Raw genomic sequence first — 19,624 nt, 5'->3', positions numbered from 1 at the left:
AACCCCATTCAACCCCCAACCTTTCTCTCTCTCTTTCTTTCTCTGTCTCTCTCTCTCTGTCTATCTCTCCCATATTTAGTTGACATTCCCTCTGCCAGTCATCACACACTGCCTCCTGGTCTTGCTGAGGTACAGTATCCATTTGACCTCTAATCATGTCTGCTCAGTTTTGTGTAGTTTTGCTGGCTCTCTTCTCTCTGACTGCTGCTGCTGATCCAGACTGTGAAGAGCTGCTTAAACCTCTGGAGGATCGAAGCCAGGTACGTTGTCCTCAGCATTTACACCACATATGAAGCAGGTGTCCAGTTCTCTTTTTTTACAGGACCTCCCTGGCACATCTATAATTTATGTTTTATTATGGCTTGGTAAAATAAATTAAAGCAAATACTATTCTTTTTTTTTCTTTCTTTTCTTGGGGTGGTGGTGTGTTATTATGAAGCTCCAACATTTGGGAATGTTACATTGACTAGTTGCTCAAGTTAAATATGAATGCATTAGCAGGATAGCAGCCAACTTTGATGCTGCTCATGCTGGATTTTCCCAGAAGCACTTGAGCAAAGGTGAAGAAAGGTGTTGTCCATGCCAGACTGAAAACAACTAAAACTAAAGACTGTCAGGATAGTAAGGCATCTACAAATGTAAGTGTTGCTTCGATAAATGCTCATTAGTAATAACGTTTTTAAGAAATGTAAAGGAAAGATTCATTTGGGCACTTAACTCTTGTTTTAAGGCAGACTAGAAAAATTCTGAAAATTAGATCTCAAATACACTCCACAAAACTAAGAGTAGTCTTAGCTCTTGCTCCATGATCAGTTTAGCAAAATGTTTTGCCTACGTGCAATTTTTTAAAAATATGGATTTCAATTTTGCACATCTATGTGTAGGTTTCTGGAAAATGGTTATACCGTGTTGGAACATCAACCAGTGAAGAGGTCCTGAGGGAACTTCAAACTCTCAGCAGCTCCTGGATTGAATATATACCCATCCTTGGTAGTGATGAAATGACCATGCGCTGGGCAGACAAAGTGTAACTATTGATCCTTTCTAAATGGATTTTAGCTTTAAAGCAACCAGCTGCAAAGGTTAACTCCCAAACGTTCTCATGTGCTTTGTTAAAAATTTGTCCTTATAAGGGATGGAAAATGTATTCTTGGGAGCGTCAATACCACAACCTCTGAGAGCTTAACCACAATCATATGTAAGTAGATTAAGATGCACATTATTTTACGTGCTATAACAAACAATTATAAGCAACCCTTCAAGTGCATACCAATATGTTAAACCTCTGTTTATATGTAATAGTTCAGTATAATGGCACCGATTATGAACACGTTGGGAGGTACCTGAAGACCTGTACTGACTGCGTCCTCTGGACGGGCACCACTGTGTCTTCTGCCACCAACAAGGAAACAAAAAAGTCTAGAAACCTCTTCCTCTTCAGTGAGTGTCTTATCTGTACACTCATGTAAAAACATGCTATTGTATTTCACATCAGCTTTGACTGAGATATTTTGAACTTTTCCCTCCTCCTCCCTGCCCTATAGCAAAGGCTGGGAAGCTGGATGATGCTGATCTGGAGGTTTTCAAGAAACAGGCTGCGTGCCTCAACTTTCCTGCCGATTTCCACTTTGGAGGCATCACAGGTGAGCTCTTCACTACTATACACACCACAGTAACTAGTATGGGTAATTATTGAGACACTTATGGGGTTAATTTTCTATTTCAGACCTGTGTCCTGATGAGAAAGAGGCTGCCACTGATGTAAAGGAAGGAGAACAATAGAGTTAACACTCACCTACACCTCAAGACTATCCTGAGACCTGAAGTTACACCATGAGTCAAATCTGTATTCAAGTGAACTGTTGTTGGTGTATTTTAGGTCCTGTTACCACTTGTATGCATCACAGATGTCTTTATAGATGTAAGAAGAACACCTTCTGCATCTTGCAGGAGGTTTAAAGTGAGACAAGACAGATTACAGCTTTTTAAATTATTACTATTTTAGAGAAACAAAGAGCTACTCAGCCTGTTAAAGTCATTTAACAAAGTAGACTTGTTATTTACAGCAGCTCCTTTTTTGTTGCATTAAGAGAAGTGAATAGATTTCACATTTAATACCAGATTCATAAATCTCAAAGGATCTGTCTTTTATGCATATAACATTTAGGATTGTTGTTTGCATGCTTGTGTTTTTGCATTAATGTAATCTGTTTGCACTCACTGTCTTTCAAAACACTGGCCAACGAAAGCTGTAACAAAGTTTAAAAAGTTTTTTGTGGTTCAAAGCAACTGCTTTTGTGTGTTAGTAAAGTCAAAGATGGGAGTACTGTGAGTAAAGCTGTGGACTGGCTTATTGTTTCCTTCATGCTTCTTCTACCTCCGCACTGGTCTTTCCATGTTGTCAACTTGTGAAAGGGCCCCTTGAAGGATGGAGAGCAGTGGTTTTACATGGCAGTGAGAGGTTGTTGCCGGAGTGCAGCCCTTTCACAAGTTGTTTTACTGTGTCGTGATTTCCCTGGAAGAAGAAAAAGATGGTGGCTTTTCATCCCCAATGAGCAGTGCAATTTTCTCTCACTTTCATTGACTAGCTCCAATTTATATTCACAACAACCATTCGCATTCCCTCAAGTGACTCATTTCACCACGAATATCAAAAAACATTTACTGCAAAATGAAACTTCAATCTGGCTTGAGGATCCCCAAAATCTATTAAAAGTATAAAAAGTGGCATCTAAGTAAGGTTGTTTCATGTTATGTAAAACTATTATCAGTGCACCCTCAGAAAGAGTGAGGGTCACGTGCACTATGTACTTTACATGACCTTCTCTTACAATGTCTACTAAGATTTAATACTAATTATTTATCATCCCCTGCATCAGCAAAAAAAATGAGCAAAAATACAACCACAACCAAAATAGATTTATATGCTTCAGATATGAGGAATTAAATGTAATCAGTGATTTATTCCCCATTATTGACAAATAGTACTGTGCCAATAAACTCTGTATTCTCAACTTGGAGTCTGACCTCAACGTGGGCCATGCACAACATTACACAATTGACAAGTTTCTGATTGGCCCTTGTGTTTCACCAGAGGCATGAAGAATTTCAAGAATCTTGCAAATTGCTACATTATTACTATAATTATAATTAACAGTAATTATGTATTCCTTCTACAAGAAATAAACCATCAGTCTCTAAATTGGAAAATTGGAGCCATCACATGTTACACACATGTTAGTGTAGCAGAGGAAAAACTGTGAACTTGTCCTTTAAATGTACAATATAGAACATTTTGTCCCACTAAATGTCAGCAAATAACTATTTGCTGTGTAAAGATTTAGTGGAGTAATGGCAACCACAGCAGAGAGTGAAGTCACACCTTCTGTGTGTGTGTGTGTGTGTGTGTGTTGTAATGTGAGCTTCTCTGTTCTTTGTTTTGATAGCTGGTTCGTACGTTCGTGCATGTTAGTGCACGTGAGTCCCTCCGTGTCCTCCCACGTCTATTTCAACATGGCGGCCGGGTCACCAGGTTTCTCTTCTAGTACTGTCGCAAGCGTAGTTGTCCTGGGAGTTGGCACATTATTTAGTCAGTGGTTCTTTTATTTTCTGTTTTATTTTAGATACTCCCAGTCCCTCTCACTGTGGTTGGTGGACACTAGGCTGCAATATGACTGTCCATCATCTTTCAGTGTTACATAAGTTTGAATCTGCCCTGAGGAAACAAAGAATTACTTGATGTCAAGCATGCTGATGTCCAGCTTGTTCAATGTATTAATATATTCAAAGACAACAAAAGTAAGTTTCTGAAATATTTTGAGGCCATTGCTTTTGTTGAAATAAGAGGTGAGGCCAGAAGGGAAATATTTCTGTGTTTATTCCTATATTTTCTCTGCATCTCTTTGTGTGTGTGTGTGTGTGTGTGTGTGTGTGTGTGTGTGTGTGTGTGTGTGTGTGAGAAGCTTTTTAGGGGAGGTGGAGGGGGGGGTGTTCCCACTTTGAAAGATGCAGGGGTCTTGCTATTCACACTCTGCCAGCTGGCTGTTATGTGGAAAGTGAATCGCTCCTTCCCTCCAGGAGAGTGTGTGTGTGTGTGTGTGTGTGTGTGTGTGTGTGTGTGTGTGTGTGTGTGTGTGTGTGTGTGTGTGTGAGACTAAATGTCATATCATGGATTTCATGCCGAACAAACGGCCAGTATCCTATGTATCCTAAAATTTAAATTCTCAAGGATTTAAAGACGGTTGATGGTTGAAAATGTGTTATACCAGTTTGTCATGTGGAACATCTGTTGTCTTTTCTTGACAATCTTCTTAAAGTCTTACTGGAAGAAAAATGGAAAGACTCCACAATTATATTACTATGAGGTTCATTTGAGGCTTGTGCAGATCTATGTGAAGTCTTTTCAACAGTGAAATTGTGTAGATCTTTTAAGACTATCACTGAGACTGTGTTTATATTAGGTCTGGGAATCAGTTTTTCTGTCATCTCAACTTTTATGTGATCTCCAGTCAGGACTTGAGTCCATTAAATTCAAGTGAAGGCACTGAGATTTGTTTGACTCTTCTTCTGGAGGTCAGCAAGTACCTGTGTGATTGCCATGTCGTTGTCAATAACAGTTGTGTTACCATGGCACATCCCGTTTACACAATTTTAAAAACACAACACTTATGATTATTAGTACGAGTTCTGTCTGTTAAGATGGCAGTTTTTCCTCCACATTACAATAAATGACAGATATATAACATTGATCAGATTTAACCTCAAGTAAAATCCTTTCACCCTGTATCATGTGTTTTTAAGGCTTGACGAGGCAAATGATGTGCAGATCAAAGTCAGCTCTCTTCAGAGTATAAACATCATTCACAGAAAATCTTCAGCTCAACCTGAAACTTGTGTTTGCATTTTCACTTTAAATGGTTATTGAGGGGGGAAAGGAGCTTTGTTCAAGGCTTAAATTGTATCAGATCAGCCACTGAGGACAATCAGGAAGAGAAAAAAAAGGTATGGGCAAAGGTTAACCCTTTTACATAAAAAAAGTCATACTGTTAACTACACAAGCACAGTATACAGTATTGACCCCCCCTCCTATTTGACCATCTTATTTAACAAGATGGGACACTCAACCTGTAGCCATATGATAGGTTGGTTGTGTTTGCTTGGGCCTCTCTCATATCTAGTTGTTTAAACCTTGATCCAAGTTGCTAAATAAGTGCACATCTCAATTTCTGCGACCTACATTCTCACTCATGCTTAAATGTCATCTGGATAAACTGTGATGTCAGTGTGGTATGAGAGGTTAGTTGATACAGAAAAATAAAAATATGCTTGCTTTTAATCAATGTTTTAAACTTTTTTCACTACAAAAGATGTATGATCATCATGTATAAGGTCTACGTGCCTGTGAACATTCTCATTTCCTTTCTATATAAAAGCACAGCAGTGTCTAGGGAGGGATATCGAGAACCAGCTCCACTTTGAAACTGGTTTCAAATTGTCCAATTGGTATCGCATACCTCCAGGCTTATCAATTCCTCTTCTCGATGGTAAGGTGTGGGGTGTTGACAGAACAAAAAAGGCAGAACTCATCTGTGAGGGTAGTCCAGACTGTCTACAGCCTGCAAACGCTAAAGTTATCTTCAGCTATGTGGTAGTTCATCTTCAAAAACAGCAGTAGTTGCAAGCCATAGATGTATTATATGATTTGGATAGTGTGCTGCTGCTCAGCCTGCAGGCCAACTTTTCCCAGTGGCCACCTGGGGTAAAAAGCATATGATCCCCGTAGACCACAACTGTAAAAACTGCATACAAGGTCAATTATCATTCTTTATATTATGGATGTTTGATCTATGGAGAATTTATGTAAAACCTCCCTATAGCTGAGAAAGGCAATTTTAAAAAATCCGTAACATCATTACATTGTAAAGTAGTAGTAGCTCGCGGGCTTGGTCAGCAGGGGAAACACTACTTCACATATTCCTTGGGCCTTACGACACTGAAGCTACAAACTTTTTTGGGGGCATGTGCCAGCCGAGCAATTCTCATAGTTTTGAATGGCCGTCACTTTTGGTCCAGCATCCAGCTTTTATAATACATCCATGGTGCAAGCATGTTTTGATATCATGACTAAATAATTACCTTGGTGAGACAAACGTGAAGTATACTGTGTACCTTCTACACTGTCACTCACAGAGTAACATTAGCAGAGCGGAGCAGCAAAATCCAGCAGTAACAAACGAGACACAACACACACTGCAACATTAAACAATTTAAACCAACTCTGAGGTGAAGAGAATAACTCTGTGCTCAGTCTGTCTCACCTCAACACCCATGTGCCCACTCAGTGTGTTGCACATCGATGTCTGTCCCAGAGATAACGGTGCAGCAGAGAGGCTGCTGTCCACTGCTGGAGATATAACATTAATGTTAATAACAGTGGAGCACTCCTGCTTCCCTCATTGAGTTATTCTCATACAGGCAGGAGACTGTAAGATGCTTTCAAAGTAATTATTCAATTAACTTATCTAGTTATGTTTCATATATTCATCAGCATGCAAGGTCATTGATAAACAGTGGAGATAATAAAACTGTTGTATTGTCACTAAAAAAATACATTATTTATACACAAATACATGAAACATTAACTATATATGGACTCTTTATCATGATTTCTTACACAACAAATTCAAATAGAGGGGATTATCTGAAAGAACAGTGTTGTGTAAAAATTCACTGTATACATATACCCTTTGATCACTTTGGACCATGAATAACACAATCCAACCATGTCTTTGGGAGGCTCGTTTCAGTAACCTGAATAACAACCATTAAAACAAACACACTGTTGTCTCCACTCCTCCCATGCCCACATTCAACTCCCATCCTCTCTCTCTCTCTCTCTCTCTCTCTCTCTCTCTCTCTCTCTCTCTCTCTCTCTCTCTCTCTCTCTCTCTCTCTCTCTCTCTCTCTCTCTCTCTCTCTCTCTCTCTCTCTCTCTCTCTGTCTTCCTTTCTCTCTCCCATATATAGTTGACTTCTCCTCTGCCAGTCATCACACACTGCCTCCTGGTCTTGCTGAGGTACAGTATCCATTTGACCTCTAATCATGTCTGCTCAGTTTTGTGTAGTTTTGCTGGCTCTCTTCTCTCTGACTGCTGCTGATTCAGACTGTGAGGAGCTGATTAAACCTCTGGAGGATCGAAGCCAGGTACGTTGTCCTCAGCATTTACACCACGTATGAAGCAGGTGTCCAGTTCTCTTTGTTTTAGAGGACCTCCTTGGTGTATCTATAATTTACTTTTTTCATGGTTTGGTAAAATTAATAAAAGCAAATAGTATTCTTTTCTTTTTTTATGTTGTGTTATGGAGCTCCAACATTTAGGAATGTTACATTGACTAGCTACTCAAGTTAAATATGAATGAATTAGCAAGTTAACAGTCAGCTTTGATGCCACTCATGTTGGAGTTTCCCAGAAGCACTTGAACATGCCAACAATGAAACATTCAGGTGACTAAATGTTCCCCGATGATTGATTTCACATCTGGAGTAAGGTGTTGTCCATGCTATACTGAAAATAACCAAAACTAAAGACTGTCAGGATGTAAGTGTTGCTTTAATAAATGCACATTAGTAATAATGGTATTAAGAAATGTGAAGGCTATGGATGCAGATATGCATCAAATGTGTATATTGCTAAAGGAAAGATTCACCATTTATCTTAAAGCAACAGTCCGGTGCCCATACGAACACTGTAAGAGGTTTTCCTCACTGTAATCATTCCTCCTGTTCATAATGAACATTACTGATTTCCTCCAAAAGCATTTGTAATGTAAGTAATGTGTTCAGCCATCTGAGTTAGTCAAATAAAGTTGAAAGTGTTCAGCTGCAGTGGAAGGATTGTAACAAAAAGAGGGCATTTGGCAAAAAAGACTAGTCCTCCGGCTGGGATTTAAACCAGGGTCTGCTGTGTAGGTGGCATGCACTCTTAACCAGTCAACCACCTGCTGCACCCTTAAATATATTTTTGCATGAAAAGAGGGCTGTAGATTTTGTCACCGATCACTTACATTGAAAGCTCATTATGAGATCTCTAAATGCCTAGTATGAACAATAGGAATGAGTACAGCAAGAAAGAACGTGTCAATGTTCGTTTGGGCACCTTACTGTTGTTTTAGGACAGACTTGTAAAATTGTGGCCCTACCTTTAATTTGTACCACACATTGTACTAATTTGATCCCAAATTCACTACACAAAACTAAAAGAAGACGTGTCTTAGCTCTTTGGTCCAAGATCAGTTCACATAATGTTTTGCTTACGTACAATTTTTTTTTAAATATGAGTTTCATTTGATCATTTGTGTGTAGGTTTCTGGAAAATGGATTTTCCATGTTGGAACAACATCCAATGAAGAGTCCCGGAGGCAACTTAAAACTGCCAGCAGCTCCTGGATTGAATCTACACCCATCCCTGGTAGTGATGAAATGACCCTGCGCTGGGCAGACAGAATGTAACTATTGATCCTTTTAAAATTAATTTTAGCTTTAAAGCAACCAGTGGCAAAGGTAACTGGTGAAACTCACAAAAGTTCTCATGTGTTGTTTTTAATTTCATTTTTTAACAAGTAATGGACAATGTATTCATGGAAACCTCAATACCACCACCTCTGAAAACTCCACAACAGTGATATGTAAGTAGATCATGATGCACATTATTTTACATGCTAAACTAACAATTATAAGCAACACTTCCAAGTGCATATCAATTTGTTAAACCTCTGTTTATATCTAATAGTTCACTTTAATGGCACCGATTTTGAACACGTTGGGAGGTACCTGAAGACCTGTACTGACTGCGTCCTCTGGACAGACACCACCACTTCTTCTGCCACCACGGACGAAACAAAAAAAACTAGAAACCTCTACCTCTTCAGTGAGTGTCTTATCTGTACACTCGTGTAAAAACTGTTGATGGGCATTTGTATTTCACATCAGCTTTGACTGAGATATTTTGAACTTTTCCCTCCTCCTCCCTGCCCTATAGCAAAGGCTGGGAAGCTGGATGATGATGATCTGGAGGTTTTCAAGAAACAGGCTGCGTGCCTCAACTTTCCTGCCGATTTCCACTTTGGAGGCATCACAGGTGAGCTCTTCACTACTATACACACCACAGTAACTAGTATGGGTAACTTATTGAGACACTTATCAGGTATTTTTTCTATTTCAGACCTGTGTCCTGATGAGAAAGAGGGCAACCCCTTTACTGATGTAAAGGAAGGAGAACAATAGAGTTAACACTCACCTACACCTCAAGACTATCCTGAGACCTGAAGTTACACCATGAGTCAAATCTGTATTTGATGTTTTTTAGGTCCTGTAACCACTTGTATGCATCACAGATGTCTTTATAGATGTAAAAAGAACACCTTTTCCATCTTGCAGGAGGTTTAAAGTGTGACAAGACAGATTACAGCTTTTTAAAAGTCATTTTCATAGTAGACTTGTTATTTACAACAGCTCCTTTTTTGTTGTGTGAATAGAGAAGAGAGAAGTGAATAGAACATTTAATATCAGATTAATAAATCACACTGGATACCATCATCTATGCATATAAAGCTTATGTATGTTGTTTGCATGCTTGTGTTTTTGCATAAATGTAATCTGTTTGCACTCACTGTCTTTTGGCGTTTTCCTGTAGTTCAGGCCACCTTTTTGAAACTAAGAGCTACTTCAAGTGTACTGAGTAATGCAAAGGGCTACCAGTTTGATAACACATCTCGGAAATAACAAAGTTGCACGGTTTATCTTTAATTTTATATTATTATTAATGATATTCTACGTGAAGACACTGATCAGATTAATGATTAATCACAATTAATAATTAATAATTATTCAGAATGATTCAACAAGATAGGAAATATCAATATCCAACATGCAATATTTTATTTCTATTAACCTTTGCAACTGTTTCATTTTCAAATGATCACTTCCACAACATTTTGTAGGAAATCATGTCCAATTTTTACTAGCCACTAACAGTTTTTATCAAATCATGAACTCTGTATCATGTTTGTACAAATTATCAATTATGTAAGATTTAACAAAAACCGACTCCTTTTAAAATAAATCTTAATAAATACTAATCACAACATTTGCAGCCATAAAAAAACATCATGTCTGTTACACTTAGGAACACATCTGTCACTAAAAGTACTTCTATGGTATCAACTACAATCTAGTTGATACCATAGAAGTACTTTTAGTGATTTCTGCAAAACACTGGCCAATGAAAGCTGTTTAGTAGAGTCAAAGATAGGAGTACTGTGAGTAAAGCTGTGGACTGGCTTATTGTTTCCTTCATGCTTCTTCTACCTCCGCACTGGTCTTTCCATGTTGTCACTTGTGAAAGGGCCCCTTGAAGGATGGAGAGCAGTGGTTTTACATGGCAGTGAGAATCTGTTGCCGGAGTGCAGCCCTTTCACAAGTTGTTTTACTGTGTCGTGATTTCCCTGGAAGAAGAAAAAGATGGTGGCTTTTCATCCCCAATGAGCAGCGCAATTTTCTCTCACTTTCATTGACTGGCTCCAATTTATATTCACAACAACCATTCGCATTCCCTCAAGTGACTCATTTCACCACGAATATCAAAAAACATTTACTGCAAAATGAAACTTCAATGTGGCTTGAGGATCCCCAAAATCTATTAAAAGTATAAAAAGTGGCATCTAAGTAAGGTTGTTTTGTGTTATGTAAAACTATTATCAGTGCACCCTCAGAAAGAGTGAGGGTCACGTGCACTGTGTACTTTACATGACCTTCTCTTACAATGTCTACTAAGATTTAATACTAATTATTTATCATCCCCTGCATCAGCAAAAAAAATGAGCAAAAATACAACCACAACCAAAATAGATTTATATGCTTCAGATATGAGGAATTAAATGTAATCAGTGATTTATTCCCCATTATTGACAAATAGTACTGTGCCAATAAACTCTGTATCCTCAACTTGGAGTCTGACCTCAACGTGGGCCATGCACAACATTGCACAATTGACAAGTTCCTGATTGGCCCTTGTGTTTCACCAGAGGCATGAATAATTTCAAGAATCTTGCAAATTGCTACATTATTACCATAATTATAATTAACAGTAATTATGTATTCCTTCTACAAGAAATAAACCATCAGTCTCTAAATTGGAAAATTGGAGCCATCACATGTTACGCACATGTTAGTGTAGCAGAGGAAAAACTGTGAACTTGTCCTTTAAATGTACAATATAGAACATTTTGCCCCACTAAATGTCAGCAAATAACTATTTGCTATGTAAAGATTTAGTGGAGTAATGGCAACCACAGCAGAGAGTGAAGTCACACCTTCTGTGTGTGTGTGTGTGTGTGTGTGTGTGTGTGTGTGTGTTGTAATGTGAGCTTCTCTGTTCTTTGTTTTGATAGCTGGCTCGTACGTTCGTGCATGTTAGTGCACGTGAGTCCCTCCGTGTCCTCCCACGTCTATTTCAACATGGCGGCCGGGTCACCAGGTTTCTCTTATACTACTGTTTGGTGTTGCAGGCGTAGTTGTCCTGGGAGTTGGCACATTATTTAGTCAGTGTTTCTTTTATTTGTGACGTTTTCTGTTTTATTTTAGATACTCCCAGTCCCTCTCACTGTGGTTGGTGGACACTAGGCTGCAATATGACTGTCCATCATCTTTCAGTGTTACATAAGTTTGAATCTGCCCTGAGGAAACAAAGAATTACTTGATGTCAAGCATGCTGATGTCCAGCTTGTTCAATGTATTAATATATTCAAAGACAACAAAAGAAAGTTTCTGAAATATTTTGAGGCCATTGCTTTTGTTGAAATAAGAGGTGAGGCCAGAAGGGAAATATTTCTGTGTTTGTATCTTTACTTTCTCTGCGTCTGTGGGAGATGCTTTTTTGGGGGGTGAGGGGGAGCACATTAAAAGATGCAGGGGTTTTGCTATTCACACTCTGCCAGCTGGCTGTTATGTAACAGGATAAACAGAGAACACAGGCCCCTGCTGACTGGATGTGAAAAAGTAAATCGCTCATTCCCTTCAGGAGAACAGAGTGTGTGTGTGTGTGTGTGTGTGTGTGTGTGTGTGTGTGTGTGTGTGTGTGTGTGTGTGTGTGTGTGTGTGTGTGTGTGTGTGTGTGTGTGTGTGTCTGTGTGTGTGTGTGTGTGTGTGTGTGTGTGCCTCCTCAACTTGCCTGCTCCGAGCAGGGGGGAGACTGCGAAGACTGCAGAACAAACCATCGGAGAGGTCCATCCCATTTTGCTAGACCCAAGTCACCTGGCAACGAAACTCCTCATCAAAGACATTGATGAACTGTTTTGGGCCTTACCTGGTCAAGATAGGCAGGACAACTGAGAAACGCTGGGGTGCTATCTTCAAGTGCCTCACAACTCGAGCTGTTCACATTGAGCTCCTCAACTCCTTGGATGTAGATGTCTTCCTGATCTGTCTTTGCCAGTTCATTGCAAAAAGAGGCCGACTTAAGGAGATAGTATCAGTACCAACTTCCAACTTCCGTGGGGCTGAGTGGGAACTCTGAGAAGCTTTTGCAGCCATGGAACCACAACTGAAAGACAGTGACTTCAAGTTTAACCCACTAAATGCTCCTTACTTTAGTGGAGCATGCGAGAGGGAAGTTCGTTCCATCAAGGCCGGCCTTCAAGTTTCAGTAGGTAGCCAGGCAGTTTCTGAGGATGTCTTAAACACAACCTAAGTGGAGATAGAAGGGAGTTTAAACTCAAAACCACTGGGGTATTTGTCAGCTGATTCACCAATCCTGATCCCATCACACCTAACACCCTCCTCATGGGGCGGCGAGATGGTGCCACTGTCAGGTTCTTGTGAACCAGTTTTGGCTCCAGTTCCACTTGCCTACTCTTCAGACACGGCAAAAGTGGCAGAAGACATCAGATAACATGGCTGTGAATCAGTCCTGATTGTTGATCCATCACTCCCCAGATGCATCAGAAGTGCAGAAGTCCTGGTGAAAGGGAAAGTCTACACACGACCGGTTGCTCAACTGATCCAGCTTCCTGTCCTTGAAGATGATACCAAAGACATTTGAAGAATTATGTTGTGGCACTGTTAGGGAATTAAACCTACTGATGCTGGTTTGTGTGTGATGATTGCCCACTTTGGCCAGAGAGCACAGTCATCTGTTTAATTTAAGCTGTTTACTGATTGAATGGTGGCAGTACAGGCAGTACAACTGTACAGTTCAACAGTGCATCTTTACAGTGTAGGTCTCTCCAGATTAACCCCAGGAGTGGTCTGTCCACAGGTGGGAGACAAACTTGATGAAACATGGAGCGGATGTCTCCACTCATGGCAACATGGTGCTATTTGAATCATAGTAGAACACTGAGCAGTGATGGATCGATCGTAGGCCCATGTAGGAGTTGGTCATTCACAGAGGTGCCCTGGTACCTGAAAGAGCAGCTGAAGACTAGTCGTGATTTGTTATTGTTTACTAACCAGGTGATGGGGGAGATACCATGCCTCCGTAGACTGATCTGCTTCCTTTGGCAGAAGCTTCTTGACATAACCTGCCTGGATAAGCTTGCCGATCTCAGAGTAGGTAGCTGCCTTCTCTGGATCCTTCTTTAGACACTTCTCTGTGGGTCTCAGGTGAGCCATGATAGAATGTGGGGAACTGTTAAGCCTAAGTGCCCCTGTCTTCCTCAAGAGAGGGGTGGCATAATGCTGGACTCCTTCAATGTTGACTTGTTGTGTTCTGGTTTCAAAGAGGTTTATGGTTTCCTGATCCTCGAGAGAGCAAACCACCGTTTTCTAATTTCGAAAGGGCAGAATATCCAGCTTTCCGATACAGGAGGTCATTGGCACTAGCAAGGTCTCTTACCTTAACCTCACTCTCTGGTCCCAAAAACGTGTGTGCTGTTATGTGTCCACCAGCCTGGGGCTCCATGTTGGGTGACTGCATTACTGGGAGTTGTATGAGGTGGTCTGTTGGTTAAAAATGTATTATAACCGGCTTGTCAAGTCAAGTCAAAGTTTATTTATATAGCACATTTAAAACAACCTCAATTGACCAAAGTGCTGTACAAGCTGAAGACACAAGATAAAATAAAAAAACAATTATGAGTATGATGAACCTTTAAAACACAATAAATACAACTTTCTAGGGTCTGACCAGTTCAGATATTGTATGGTAGATGCTTTCTACCATACAATATCGGAACTGCTCTGCAAAGGCTCTGTCACCTCTGGTTTTGAGCTTTGACCTAGGAGCATACAGAAGCATCTGTTCGGTTGACCTTAGTGCTGTGACTGGAGCATGATGGTGCAACAACTCAGATAATTTGGGTAGTGAAGAGAGGCCAGAACTGGTGTGATGTGATCATGTTGTCTCTTCCCAGTCAGGAGACGTGCTGCTGCATACTGGACCAGCTACAGGCGACGAAGAGATGACTGATCAACACCAAAATAGAGGGAATTACAGTAATCCAAGCGTGAGTTATCAACATATGGATGACTCTCTCCAATTAATTTAAAGGAAAATAGGCCTTAACCTTCGCAAGAAGTCTTAGTTGAAAGAAACTTACATAAATACATACATAAAGAAAAGAGAACATGCATAAACAAAAAAACAAAAGGGATCTTAATACTGAGACCAAGAGGAACATAATGTGTGAATTGTATGGGTGACAAACTATATAACAAACTGTAGCTGTAGTATTTTATACTATAAAATTATATACACAAGTGGACTAGTCCAACACAGACACAAAAGGGGGAAACTGACCAACAATTAAACCATCAAATTATCTATAATAACTAAATTGACTAACTAAGTTAATTCAAAGATCTCTCTAACAACAAAATAAATAGTCCATTAACAAATCAAAACAGAAACTTTAGGCTCTGGTGTTTTTCCGGCCTTCCACTTTTCCCCATCTTCAATATGGCTGCTTCCCACTTCCTGTGGGCAGTCCATAGGAAGCTCCCTTTCTGGCCCTTTGCCAGGAGACAGTTGGACAGCAAAGCGGCTACCACACTGGCATTGTGAGTATTTTCCTCTCGTTGTCTCTTCTTCTCCCGTCGTCCACGCCCCTACGTACGGCGTCTATACGCATACTGTATGTGTCACAGGCTGACAAAATAGTCCCAGGTGGCTGTAGCTCCGGAGTCCCAAATAAAAAGTATAACTGCAGACTATTTATTTAACATTGAAATAGTTGACATGAAATGAAATGTGAAAAAATGCCATATGCAATGGCTGGCTCCCTAAACCTTGGAGGAGATCATGGAAGGGGTTGGCAAAAGGTGAACAGACAGACGGACGGACAAACATCCTGCTCTCCAATTATAGTAGTAGGATTGGATAGGGTACTGCTGCTCAGTGGTAAGCGGTAGCTTGCGGGCTGGGCCAGCAGGAGAAACACTACTGCGCATATTCAGTGGGTCACACAACACTGAAGCAAATCCAGAAGCTACAAACTTTTTTTTGGGTATGCGCCAGCCAAGCGTTCCAAATGGGGGTCATTTTTGGTCCAGTCAACTCTGAGGTGAAGAGAATAACTCTGTGCTCAGTCTGTCTCACCTCAACAACCCTGTTGTCCCTGTGCCCGTTCAGTGTGTTGCACATTGATGTCTGTCCCAGAGCTACAGTAACAGTGCAGCAGAGAGGCTGCTGTCCACTGCTGAAGATATAACATTAATGTTAATAACAGTGGAGCACTCCTGCTTACGTCGTTTTGTTATTCTCATACAGGCAGGAGACTGTAAGATGCTTTCAAAATAATAATTTAATTAATGCAGTTAACTTATCTAGTTTTGTTTCATATATTCATCAGCATGCAAGGTCATTGATAAACAGTGGAGATAATAAAAAAAAAAAATTGTCACTAAAAAACTGCCTACTTTTTTGCACACAAAAAATTGATGAGAAATTGAAAAGGGAATCGATAAAGAACATATACAGTATAACATACAGTGTAGAGTATACAGTACATTGTACCTGATACTAAGTGATCTTTTCTCCCTCTCTTCCTGTTCTCAAACACATGACACACTGACAAAGAAAGAGTGAGACCCACAGAAGGAATAATTTATTCTGCCCAGCAGAAGACAGACAGAGGGAATGTGAGTGAGCCAAAAACCAGCGTTATTCTCGGCAGTAAAAAAGCTGCCTTTCTATATACACAAATACTCTCAACATGTACTATGGACTTTTTTCTTACACAAGTGCAAATGTAGGGGATCATCTTAAAAAAACACTGTTGTGTAAACATTAACAATCAATCATGAATTACACAATCCCACCATTTCTATGGGAGCCTTGTCTCAGGGGCCTGAATAACAACCATTAAAACAAACACACTGTTGTCTTCCCATCTCCCATGACCACATTCAACCCCCAGTCACACCCCTCTCTCTTTCTTTCTTTCTCTCTCTCTCTCTTCCTTTCTCTCTCCCATATTAAGTTGACTTCCCCTCTGCCAGTCATCACACACTGCCTCCTGGTCTTGCTGAGGTACAGTATCCATTTGACCTCTAATCATGTCTGCTCAGTTTTGTGTAGTTTTGCTGGCTCTCTTCTCTCTGACTGCTGCTGATCCAGACTGTGAAGAGCTGCTTAAACCTCTGGAGGATCGAAGCCAGGTACGTTGTCCTCAGCATTTACACCACGTATGAAGCAGGTGTCCAGTTCTCTTTGTTTTAGAGGACCTCCCTGGTGTATCTATAATTAACTTTTGGTTAAAATTGGTAAAATTAATAAAAGCAAATAGTATTCTTTTCTTTTCTTTTTGGGTTAGGGTTAGTGTGTTGTGTTGTTTTATGAAGCTCCAACATTTAGGAATGTTACATTGACTAGCTACTCAAGTTAAATATGAATGCATTAGCAGGTTAGCAGCCAACTTTGAAGCAGCTCATGTTGGAGTTTCCCTGAAGCACTTGACCCGTTTGGTGCCCACACAAAAACCGAAGGAGGTTTTCTACACTGTAATCATTCCTCCTGTTCATAATGAACATAACTGATTCCCTCCAAAAGCATTTGCAATGTAAGTGATGTGTTCAGCCATCTGAGTTAGTCTAATTATGCACATCTGTGTGTAGGTTTCTGGAAAATGGATATACACTGTTGGAACATCAACCAGTGAAGAGGTCCTGAGGGAACTTCATAAAATCACCAGCTCCTGGATTGAATATATACCCATCCCTGGTAGTGATGAAATGACCCTAAGCTGGGCAGACAAAGTGTAACTATTGATCTTTTTATAATGGATTTTAGCTTTAAAGCAACTAGCTGCAAAGGTAACGGGTGAAACTCACAAAAGTTCTCGTGCTTTTTTTTTTCTTTTGTTTTTTTGTCTTTGTTCTTATAAGGGATGGAAAATGTATTCGTGGGAGCGTCAATACCACCTCCTCTGAAAACTCAACTACAATTATCTGTAAGTAGATTGCGCATATTAATTTACAAGCTATACAATTACAAGCAACACTTCAACTGCATACAAATATATTAAACCTATGTTTATATCAAGTTCACTATAACGGCACCAATTATGAATACGTTGGGAAGCACCTGAAGACCAGCACTGACTGTGTCCTTTCAACGGGCACAACTAAGTGGTCTGCCACCAACGGAGAAACAAAAACGTCTAGAGACCTCTACCTCTTCAGTGAGTGTCTTATCTGTACACTCATGTAAATACTGTTGATGGGCATTTGTATTTCACATCAGCTTTGACTGAGATATTTGAACTTTTCCCTCCTCCTCCCTGCCCTATAGCAAAGGCTGGGAAGCTGGATGATGATGATCTGGAGGTTTTCAAGAAACAGGCTGCGTGCCTCAACTTTCCTGCGAATTTCCACTTTGGCATCACAGGTGAGCTCTTCACTACTATACACACCACAGTAACTAGTATGGGTAATTATTGAGACACTTATCGGGTTAATTTTCTATTTCAGACCTGTGTCCTGATGGGAAAGAGGCTGCCACTGATGTAAAGGAAGGAGAACAATAGAGTTAACACTCACCTACACCTCAAGACTATCCTGAGACCTGAAGTTACACCATGAGTCAAATCTGTATTCAAGTGAACTGTTGTTGGTGTATTTTAGGTCCTGTTACCACTTGTATGCATCACAGATGTCTTTATAGATGTAAGAAGAACACCTTCTGCATCTTGCAGGAGGTTTAAAGTGAGACAAGACAGATTACAGCTTTCTAAATGGTTTTTTTCCCCACTATATTATAAAAACAAAGAGCTACTCAGCCTGTTAAAGTCATTTATCATAGTAGACACTTTTATTTACAGCAGCTCCTTTTTTGTTGTGTTAAAGAATGGATTCACATTTAATACCAGATTCATAAATCTCAAAGGATACCATCGGTCTTTTATGCATATAACATTTAGGATTGTTGTTTGCATGCTTGTGTTTTTGCATAAATGTAATCTGTTTGCACTCACTGTCTTTTGGCATTCATATTTTCCTCTAGTTGACACCATAGAAGTAACTTCCAGAGAGCTTTTAGTGATTTCTGCAAAACACTGGCCAACGAAAGCTGTAACAAAGTTTAAAAAGTTTTTTGTGGTTCAAAGCAACTGCTTTTGTGTGTTAGTAAAGTCAAAGATAGGAGTACTGTGAGTAAAGCTGTGGACTGGCTTATTGTTTCCTTCATGCTTCTTCAACTTCACTTTCATTGATTGGCTCCAATTGACATTCACAACAACCACCCTGCATTCCCTTAAGTGACTCATTTCACCACGAATATCCCAAAATGTTTACTGCAAAATGAAACTTCAATGTGGCTTGAGGATCCCCAAATCTATTAAAAGTAAAAAAGTGGCATCTGAATGACGTTGTTTTGTGTTATGTAATCAGGAAGAGTGAGTTCCATGTGTACTATGTGCTTTACATAAAGGGCTTTACATAAAGGGGTCAATGACATGACACAACTTTTTTGTGAAATGCATGTAAACGTTGCACACATTCTGTTCTTGTGAACATTTCTGTTTTTAATCCATTTTGATACGACACGATACGATATATTAGACGATTATGGCAAAAATGTCTCAGTGGTGTAACACCAAAACTTGAACCAAAAAATTCCACATGCTTAAAATGCTAATATTCTCAATAAAACACCATATCGACTAGTTTGGCATAATCTTACATTATCACTCTTTCATATTAAATAAAGATTAATGGAATACAATTGTTGTAAATATTAAATATAATTTGGGGAATCATGTCAAGTCAAGTGAACCACATGAAGTATATCAAAGTGTATTCACCATTTAAAAGGACTTTTTTTTTAACTGTGAAGAAGGCCATATAACAGGAAGTGGTTTTACAGAGAAAGACCCCTGATGATCACAACTGCTGCGTGACAAGGTTAACAATAAACAATTACTAAACTTACTTTTTTAGGACTTAGTCAGGTTTGCTCAGTTTATATGTCCTATGGTGTAACTCTAGAAAGCATTGATTATGCATAAGAATTCATAATTCATTAAAATGAATATTTACTTTAAGAATAACATTTCAGATATTGAGACCAATGCCATGTGCTTACACAGGTGTTTGATTTTAAAAATGAAATGTCAAAATCGTATGACTGCTT

The 19,624-nt window shown here is 39.6% G+C and overlaps 1 protein-coding gene across 4 annotated transcripts; it reads left to right on the top strand.

The window, feature by feature from the left end:
- Positions 1-77: 77 nt before the first annotated feature.
- Positions 78-18,664, top strand: LOC128365141 (uncharacterized). 4 transcript variants are annotated; one of them, XM_053325787.1, is made up of 6 exons: positions 78-260; positions 17,110-17,252; positions 17,380-17,444; positions 17,538-17,675; positions 17,786-17,881; positions 17,965-18,664. In XM_053325787.1, exons 1-6 carry the CDS (start codon positions 156-158, stop codon positions 18,018-18,020), a joined length of 603 nt encoding a protein of 200 aa, XP_053181762.1. In that variant the 5' UTR covers positions 78-155; the 3' UTR covers positions 18,021-18,664. The 4 variants fall into 4 exon arrangements, with proteins under 4 accessions (XP_053181762.1, XP_053181760.1, XP_053181761.1 ...); XM_053325785.1 differs by lacking the exons at positions 17,110-17,252; positions 17,380-17,444; positions 17,538-17,675; positions 17,786-17,881; positions 17,965-18,664 and adding exons at positions 8,362-8,504; positions 8,620-8,684; positions 8,789-8,926; positions 9,038-9,136; positions 9,221-9,663 and having other exon boundaries at positions 104-260; XM_053325786.1 differs by lacking the exons at positions 78-260; positions 17,110-17,252; positions 17,380-17,444; ... (1 more) ...; positions 17,786-17,881; positions 17,965-18,664 and adding exons at positions 7,044-7,203; positions 8,362-8,504; positions 8,620-8,684; ... (1 more) ...; positions 9,038-9,136; positions 9,221-9,663.
- Positions 18,665-19,624: the final 960 nt, after the last annotated feature.

Source organism: Scomber japonicus, chromosome 9, assembly GCF_027409825.1.
Source record: "Scomber japonicus isolate fScoJap1 chromosome 9, fScoJap1.pri, whole genome shotgun sequence".
NCBI classification, from domain to species: domain Eukaryota; kingdom Metazoa; phylum Chordata; class Actinopteri; order Scombriformes; family Scombridae; genus Scomber; species Scomber japonicus.
This window is presented reverse-complemented; position numbering and strand designations above follow the sequence as displayed.

Coding starts and splice junctions, on each gene's coding strand:
- LOC128365141 (XM_053325785.1), top strand. CDS start 156: ATGTCTGCTCAGTTTTGTGTAGTTTTGCTGGCTCTCTTCTCTCTGACT. Junction 8,505..8,619: donor CTGCGCTGGGCAGACAGAAT/GTAACTATTGAT, acceptor TTTTTTAACAAG/TAATGGACAATGTATTCATG. Junction 9,137..9,220: donor CCACTTTGGAGGCATCACAG/GTGAGCTCTTCA, acceptor TTTCTATTTCAG/ACCTGTGTCCTGATGAGAAA.